Source organism: Sinocyclocheilus grahami, unplaced genomic scaffold (assembly GCF_001515645.1).
Source record: "Sinocyclocheilus grahami isolate Dianchi unplaced genomic scaffold, SAMN03320097.WGS_v1.1 scaffold1964.1, whole genome shotgun sequence".
Taxonomy (NCBI): Eukaryota; Metazoa; Chordata; class Actinopteri; order Cypriniformes; family Cyprinidae; genus Sinocyclocheilus; species Sinocyclocheilus grahami.
In genome coordinates this window covers 308974-318470 of record NW_015507143.1, presented here as the reverse complement: position 1 = coordinate 318470, position 9497 = coordinate 308974, and the positions used below count along the sequence as shown (strand labels likewise).

Below are 9497 nucleotides of genomic sequence, written 5' to 3'. Positions count from 1 at the left end.
GCGAGCCTGGCCGCTCTCATCAAACACAGCCAGGCGAGAGCGGAGCATACGCAGCGAGAGCTCGCAGTGATGACAATCAGCTGCTCGAAAGCTGACCGTGCATGCTCCGCTCCTAAACAAACGACACACAAATCGTGTGTATCCCCCGCCACCAGATATCGTGGTCAGGGAGAAACACAGCGTTTGTAATGCCGTTCGCTCGCCATAGACTTTCTCATTGTTTTATATATATGAGTGCTTGTGCAGACAGACAACAGTAAATAGACAGACACATACACAGAGTGCTACTGAAGAGCAGAAGCTGGTTTGCGCTCTGCTGGATGCGCTTTTATGCTTTCTGGTGCTTGCGTCACCCTGCTGGTGACGTCTCACTGCTCCATTGGACGGATTTGACACGTGCTTCAGAACGCGGTCACGCAAGGGCGTTCCCAAAGCGACTTCGACGCAGCTCGAGTTCCTGAAGGGGAATCATATATCTCTCACAAATAACTGATAGCACCAGAATCTGTGTGCAGAGATTTCCTGCTAGGCTCTGAAATACTCTAAAAGCTTTTTCATCTTGTTAGACGTACGTAAATATAAAATATAAAATATGAAGCCTTACTGCACTGATTATTCATAAACACCAACAAGTCTAAAAATTGAAGATCAATGTTGCTTTCATATTTTGTTTCACAAAACGAGTTCCTCTTTCTCACCTCCATCCACTCTCTTTTCATCTCTTCCCTCTCCATCCATTCATCTTTCCCTCCCCAACAGACTTTTGCAGAGAAGCTGATGGGAAACGTTTCATTTGCAGTTCCGGTTTTTGTGGCTCTGTCTTGCTTTGGGTCCATGAATGGATGCCTATTTGCTATCTCAAGGTGTGCATCTCAGTTTTGAGTCTCAGATTTTCAGATTTTTATTTTAAAATAGAGTGATTAAGGTTTTAGGGAAATCAGGAAACAATTGTAATGATTTTTGGGATATCTGTTTAGTGTGAAAGTACCAACCTGATCTTATGAGAAAACTTGCAAATTACTAAAAGAGTGTGTTGACAATTACACTTAGATTATGAAAAAGCAATCATTTAATTGAATGTAGTTTTTGAGCATCTTTCAAGTCTTTAGTTTCAAAGAATAGGCCTATCCTTCAAAGTTCCAGAATATCGACATTTTGTAGGTCTTGGTTTGTATTTCTACAGTGGATGTTTTAACACGTTTTAAAATTGTGTCTCTCTTCCACAGAATGTTCTTTGTTGCCTCTCGAGAAGGTCAGCTTCCTGAAGTTCTCTCTATGATTCACATTCGCCGACACACGCCATTACCTGCTGTGATTGTCCTGGTGAGTCACTGATGCACACATGTCCCACTCAATGGTCACCTGTACTGATACTCCTGTACAGCTGAACAAAACAATTTGCAGCATCCTTTCTTTCCACATATTGAGCATTTCAAGTATCAATGTTCAGTGATGATAAAAAACATAAATATACACCTATATACACATTTGAAAGTTTAAAAATAAATATGTTCTCACTGTCAAAAGGCTCAGAAGATCTTTATAAATGAACAGAAAAACTTTCATTTTACAGGACCCCTTCAGAGAACATTTTTGTCAGCATGTATAGCTTCCGGCTTCGCTACCGTTCGGATGTTCTTGCTTAATGCTCTGCGCTTTGCTTCCTATTTCTGTACTTTTTGGTACTGTAAGATTTACTTCAGCAGATCAGCACAGTCCTCAAACAACACATTTTTGGCACAAACACTAAAACTAAAAGCTCTTTGGAACTGGAATAATACCACGAAAAAGAAGAGTTTGCCTCCCACTGTCAGCAGCTTACATTCCGGAGACTGGAAAACACAGCTGTCTATATTCAAACAGAAGAGAAAGAAAATGCCTCCTGTTGAATCTACTTGCTGCATAAACTGCCACAAACTTCTACAAAGGATTGCGGTTCTTGAAACAAAGTTACTTGCTGGACTTCCAAAACAGGCAGAACACTCAGCAGACCGTCGTCACAGACCCCTCAGCATACAGCCGGTGAGTCCCATGAATCTAGTCAATCTCAACAGTTATACCAAGTGTAGAGGAACAAGCCGAAACTGATTGTCACACTAATCAATGGCACAAACAGGGAGCGAGACCCAAAGGCAGTAGAGACATCAGATTGTCATGAGTTTCTCGTATTGCTGCCGTAGCATCCTCTACCCCAGATACGGCTATGACAAGACTTGTGAATACTGGTATTCTACCACCCCCTATACATCTTGAGAACAGATTTGAAGTATTAATGAATGCGGGTGAGTAATCCACAAATGTGATTAAACATGGATCGGATCAGCCAGCAGCTAACATCGCTACTAACAGGCACTCGAGGTTGAGCATTCAGCTCAGAGCGCAGCCGAGCCCAGGATTCTGATAGTGGGTGACTCTATCATCAGAAACATCAGTAGCAGAAATACAACATATTGCCTTCCTCAAGCAACTGTTTCTGATGTTAACAAGGAACTTCGGAAAATTCTAATGAAGCTCAAGACTTAGAAATCGAATCATCATCCATGTGGGGGAAGAATGATATTCGGAAAGAGCAGTCAGAACTCCTTAAGAAGGACATCAGTGAACTCTTTGAAACACTTCAAAGACATGAAGTTCAGTCATTCATCAGTGGACCACTCCCAGCAAGGGGAATTAATATGTTTTCATGGTTGCTTGGGCTGAACACATGGCTACAAAGAATCTGCAGCTTAAAAGGAGTCAATTTCATCGACAACTTCAATCTTTTTCTGGGGTCATAGACAACTGTTTAAACTGGATGGCCTCCACCCAAACAAAATTGGTGCAAGCGTGCTAAAGGACAATATCTACTTCTCCCTCCGTCATCCTTCAGTATTGTGTGCCAAACTATTTAACCTGAATGGCACACACACACCTGGACAGAGTATGAGTGACGACAGGACTTCATATCAGCTTCCGAGTCATCATGTGGTTGACACATCCCACAAGGACACTGATAATACCATGCAGCCACAACAAGCACTGCTCATAGAAACTATCCCGGCTGAGCCCTGCCCATAGAGCTCATCACAGACAGACTGTGACGTATCAGAACAGCTCCAAGACTCAGCACCCAAGGACGACTTTCTGGAAAACAGCCAGGGAAGCCAGGACAACATATTTCAGCCACCAGAAACACCAGAGCCACAGCCCATCTCACCAGACACATTATCCCTCTCTCCAGCATCTCCACTTCTCCACACATTCTGTTTATCATTATTTACAGGCCTCAAAAATACTCTCCAGCCTTTGTTGAAGAGTTCACAGAAATTCTATCAATAATTTCCTCAGAGTTTGACTGTTTTGCTATTGCAGGGGATTTTAATATTCACATAGATAATGCAGAAAAGAAAACTACAAAAGAAATGATAACCTTTTTAAACACTTTTGACCTGATTCAGCATATATCTGTCTCTGTCAGAAAGAGATGCATTAACGAAAACACTAGTGTGCTATTTATGGAGGCTATTTCTTTAACACCAAGCATTTCTGCAGACTCTGTTGATCTTCTCCTTGATTCCTTTAACTCAAAAGTTAAGAATATTATTGATGATATTGCTCCTATAAAAGTCAGTAAGAAGTCTGGCAGACAGAAATCAGCTTGGAGAAAATCAACAGCAGTTAAGAGTATGAAAAGACAATGCAGAAAAGCTGAGCGGATGTGGCGGAAGACGAAACTTTAAATTGACTATAGCATCTATAAAGACAGCCTTCGTGCTTTCAATGTGGAACTAGGCAAAGCTAGACAGTCATTCTTCTCAAACCGTATAAACAGTAACTATTCTTTTTGCTACTGTTGAGAGACTGACAAACCCCCCCCAAGTCAGATTGTCAGTGAAATGCTCTCCGACAGCAAATGCAATGAGTTTGCTTCCTTCTTTTCTGAGAAGATCAATAATATCAGGAAGGCGATTAGCACATCCCCAAATTATGCAGAGGCCAGACAGTTTCGACCACAATACCAAAAAGAAGATACTATGTCTGCCTTTGAAGAAATTGATAGCAAAATTTTGGAAGAAATAGTACGTCAACCTGCTATCTTGACACACTTCCCACATATTTTTTCAAAAGGGTGCTTAACTGTTTGGAAGCAGATCTCTTGCAAGTGGTGAACGCCTCACTTCCTTCTGGGACGTTTCCAAACTCCCTGAAAACTGCAGTTGTTAAACCCCTTCTGAAAAAGAGCAATCTTGATAACACCATATTGAGCAACTATAGACCAATATCAAATATTTCTTTTATAGGCAAGATTATTGAAAAGATAGTCTTTAATCAGCTGAACAAATACTTAAACTCAAATGGATACCTGGACAATTTTCAGTCTGGTTTCCGACCACATCACAGCACAGAGACAGCGCTCATTAAGATAATAAATGATATTCGCTTAAATTCTGATTCTGGCAAAATATCAGTGCTGGTACTACTAGATCTCAGTGCCAGGACTTTCTTCAGTTAAACAAGGAAAAAACTGAAGTCATTGCATTTGGAAAGACAGATGAAGTTCTCAAGGTGAATGCATACCTTGACTCTAGGGTTTTGACAACTAAAAATCAAGTCAGGAATCTTGGTGTGATTCTGGAGACAGACCTTAGTTTCAGTAGTCATGTCAAAACAGTAACTAAATCAGCATACTATCATCTAAAAAACATTGCAAGAATTAGATGTTTTGTTTCCAGCCAAGACTTGGAGAAACTTGTTCATGCCTTTATCACCAGCAGGGTGGACTATTGTAATGGTCTCCTCACCGGCCTTCCCAAGAAGACCATTAGACAGCTGCAGCTCATCCAGAATGCTGCTGCCAGAATTCTGACTTGAACCAGAAAATCTGAACATATCATACCAGTCCTCAGGTCCTTACACTGGCTTCCAGTTATATTTAGGATTGATTTTAAAGTACTTTTACTTGTTTATAAATCACTCAATGGCCTAGGACCTAAATACATAGCAGATATGTTCACTGATTATAAACCTAACAGACCACTCAGATCATTAGGGTCGAGTCAGTTAGAAATATCAAGGGTTCACAAAAAACAAGGGGAGTCCGCTTTTAGTTATTATGCCGCCCGCAGTTGGAATCAGCTCCCAGAAGAGATCAGATGTGCTAAAATATTAGTCACATTTAAATGCAGACTCAAAACTCATCTGTTTAGCTGTGCATTTACTGAATTCACTGTGCAATGTCGGAACTGATTGCACTATATTTTATGTATAATCATTTTCTATTCTTAACTGTTTTAAATTCATTTTAAACCTCTTAAATCAATTTTTAAATCATTTTCAAAGTTTTAAATTCCTTGTTTTATTGTTGTGAGTATTTGTTTATTATTTTTTCATGTCTATTATGTAAAGCACTTTGAATTACCATTGTGTATGAAATGTGCTATATAAATAAACTTGCCTTGCCTTGTATTTTTCATGCCTACATACCTATTTCTATGACTTTCTAAAAGTTCTTATCTTTCTTTCAGTATCCAATCACACTACTGATCCTCTTCTTAGGGGACATCTACAGCCTGCTGAACTTCATGAGCTTCCTGCGCTGGTTGTTCATCGGGGTTGCTGTCATCGGCCTCATCTACATGCGCTACACACGCCCTGATATGCCGCGACCATTTAAGGTCACCTGCTTTTCTATGCTGGCAGCCCATTATCTCATATCTCATACATCTCTAATGTAATATAATGGTTAAGGATCTAGTGGTTGGGAAAACACAGTAGATTTAATTCTAAGTTGTAGGTTAGCAGAGGTGAGCCAAGAGTTGGAGAGCTATTGAGATCTCAGTTGTACTCTGTCACTTTGTTATTGCGTCCACTTAATATTAGGTTGCTCCAGAGGGAATTTCTCTGGGATTGGTCAACTGGTGGTTATTTTGGATGAAAAGTGCCCAATATACTGTAAAGTCACCATGAACAAACTGAGCTGACATTTTTGATGCATTGAGTACCATTTTTTCCTGTAGTTTTATCTAGGCTAAGCATTTGATTTGTCATTACGAAAAAGTTTAGCTGATCAAAGTAGAAGAGGCTGTGTGTAAACATGGAAATTAATTCATGATACGACAGTGGGCCAAATATGATATTTAAAGGAAATGAAAATTCACACATAACATTCCAGCTCTTCTTCTGCAAAACAACTGTACGGTTCACAATGAAAGGGCAATTCAAGCTTCAAAAAGGACACACAAGCACTATAAAAGTGCTTAGAAAATGGTCCACTCACTATATTCCAAGTCTTTTGTAGTCACATGATTTATGAGGAACACAAATACATACAGTCTAAACTGGAAAACACACTCTTTCCAAAGTCCAAAGAACAAAGTTTTAATATAGTCCCTCTTTATCTTTGTGTTTTTCTCTTTCTCAGGTCCCTATTTTCATCCCTGCTGTGTTCTCCTTCACCTGTTTCTTCATGGTCTTCCTTTCTCTATATTCGGATCCAGTTAATACTGGTATTGGCTTCGCCATCTCTCTCACAGGCATCCCTGCGTACTACATATTCATCCACTGCGAAAGAAAACCCAAATGGTTCCAGAAATTGTCAGGTCAGAGGTTACAAAAATGCAAATGGCAAAAGCATAAAACTTCTGAATATGTGCGAAAGTCAATTTTTCTCTAGATACTCATTAATGATTCTTATAATGATACCCGACATTATATGACCAAGGTGTTAAACTCTTGGAAAAATATTCTCCGGAAATGAATAAAAAAATATACTCATTATGCACAAATTATGGAATATATGGAATATATTCCATATCATATCGTACAGAATATGATAATATCATAAACCATATGCTAATTAGTTGGCATGCTGGCTAATTAATGTTTGTTTCCCCTGTGTTTCTCAGATTCTGTGAACAGATCACTACAGATCATCTTAGAAGTGGTTCCTGCTGATCACTGACCATTATCCTTTTTCTCTGTGCATGTGTGTGTAGGCAATACAGTATCTGTTCATTCATGTAGTACCTAGTACAGTAGTTCTCAGCTGGTGGGTCAATGGGTTGCAAGTGTGTTCTGATTGACAGCAGAGAGAGAACAATCCTAAATGCAAATAATAAAATGCAACTGAAGCAAAACCAGTTGAGAGCTACTGCTGTCATATATCCAAAATTAAATACAATATCTCAAATGTCTCTGCCTCAGTCCACCCGACAAAGAGACGTAACACTGTCATTTCAACACATTATTCATTTTCCAAAGCTGTGAATGACTTAACGTGACATAACATAAATTACATGCATTTCACTGGTGATTTAGGACCTTGGCCAGCTTTCCTCTTCCACTTATTCAATTTGCACTGCTATATCTTTATACACGCCAATGTCACATACGTCATAAGTGATTCCACTGAGGTGTGACTCAAGAATTGGCTCAGCCAGGGATTTTGACATAACCTGTTTCACTCTCTTCTGGCTGAGATATTTGAAATCCTGTTATGCAGACATGACTGTACATGTACAAACTGAATAATGGCTATGTAGGGTATTTGTAGGGTGTAGGGTCTTGTCTAACCAATAGGTTTTCTAAAACATCTCACATACACTACAGTGATATTTCTGTATACGATACACTGAATAATATAATTGTATATGGACTACTACAGTAGAAACAACTTTTGTAAAGCTACAAGAAAACTGTATGACCAATTCTACCAAATTAAATAAATCTATTTGCCTTTATCTCTGCTATTGTTGAAGAAAATATTTCTATTATGTTGTTTTACAGGAAATCAGACTAAAAACAGAAGTTGTCAAATTACAGAATTGCTAAAAAAATATGACTTTACTTCATTATATATAAATATACATAAATATATAAATATTTTAAAGTTTTTGGAATATCATTATTCATTTTTACACCAAATATCTGTTGTAAACATCTATTCCACATTTCATCATACACTACCATATGAACATCCAGTGAGTAAATAAACAAACCTAAAATATCATAGTTATGGTTCCTTGTTCACTTTGAATTGGATATAACCAAAGTCTGACTCACTGTTCAATGAGTCAGTTGTAAACTCGATAATGGCTATGAACAATTCATTGATTGAGCCTAATTCAAACTGCTAACTCACAAGGTGAGATCGAGACAGTTTTGTGAATCATTTTGTTTGACTCATTACAAAGAACCTTACAAGTCAAATGGTTGCAAATCGGACAAAACGCCTCACACTACGCTCATTGTAGGGTACAGGAAACACTGATGAAAACTTCTGATGAAACCACTTAAGTTCTAACAAATGTCTATATTTTAAATTCAAAATTCATGAGTAGATTTTTTTCTCAGAAATGTGTGCTTAGAAGGTCTTGGTGTATAGTGGGCCGTAAATTGTACATGACAGGAAATATAATGCTGAAAGCAGAAAATGTGTTCTTGTGTCACACTGTGAGGATTTTGATCAATGAACAAGTCTCAATTCACAGAGTCTACTGTTGTAGAAAGAGACCAGTCAATGAAATAACAGTAGACATGCAAAACCCAACTCACAGTGTTTGTGTGTGTGGATAAGTTGTTGCCATTTGAAGGGATCTAGGAGCAGAATGATTGATCCATTCCACTAGGATGATTGCATTACTCCTCAGCCGCTTACTGAGCCTCCCCGAGAAGATGAGAATACAGTAAGAAAGAAAACAGAGATGGCTGAGGAAGAAAATGCTACTTCACCCACACAATCATATCAATGCGAGTTATGCTTGTGTGTTATAGTCAGCACCAGTATGTGTGTGTGTGTGCTAGGGGTTGCACCGACTAATTGACTAGTCAACTTCAGTGCTCTGCCATGACGCTTTAAGCTTGACGTTGACTAGTCGTTGGTCCTATAGAGGGTGCAACAGGATAAGAAATCTTTGAAGGACTTCCACATTTACGCTCCGTTTCCAAACAGTTAAAATTACATATAAATGCATACTCTGAAAGAGCTCCACAAGTCGTGTGATTATATTACTGGATGCTCGAAATTGAACAGGAGAATGCATGTTTTAAACAGCTTATTGTACAGGTAAGTTAATCGCCATTCTAATCGAATGCGCTGCTGCACTTTAATGCACACACATAGGCTACAGACAGTAGCTCGTACATCACGTGCAGATCGCGAGCACACAGAATCATTCAGCACAGAAATGTATTGTCAACACTGTTCTGTGATTTCTCAATAAAATAGCTTAGAAACTGAAAAGCTTAGAAACTGAAAAGCATATATTTCTTAACTAAATCCCACAGCTTCACTACTAGTAGAGAGACGCTGCCAGGTAGAATTAATCCACACACACAATTGCTCTCACTAATGCATTCATATGAATGTAATCTTTACTGTGCTACTTTATCTGTATCTGATTTAGAACGTGCAGAAATCTGTGAGAAATATAACGACCCAAAGACAAAAGAACTGATAAAAATGAGCTGTTATAGGAGCAATAGCCATGTGGCCAGCTGTGTCATATGCCATAGCTGTG

The 9497-nt window shown here is 38.9% G+C and overlaps 1 protein-coding gene across 1 annotated transcript in view; it reads left to right on the top strand.

Moving 5' to 3' along the window:
• The window catches only part of LOC107573513 (cystine/glutamate transporter-like), a 20144-nt gene extending 12471 nt beyond the window's left edge, over positions 1-7673 (top strand). Inside the window, exons 8-12 of the mRNA XM_016259948.1 lie at positions 760-863; positions 1227-1323; positions 5505-5654; positions 6401-6578; positions 6885-7673. Coding sequence (XP_016115434.1) covers positions 760-863; positions 1227-1323; positions 5505-5654; positions 6401-6578; positions 6885-6940 — 585 coding nt within the window. The 3' untranslated portion in view covers positions 6941-7673. The remainder of the gene's footprint in view (positions 1-759; positions 864-1226; positions 1324-5504; positions 5655-6400; positions 6579-6884) is intronic.
• Positions 7674-9497: the final 1824 nt, after the last annotated feature.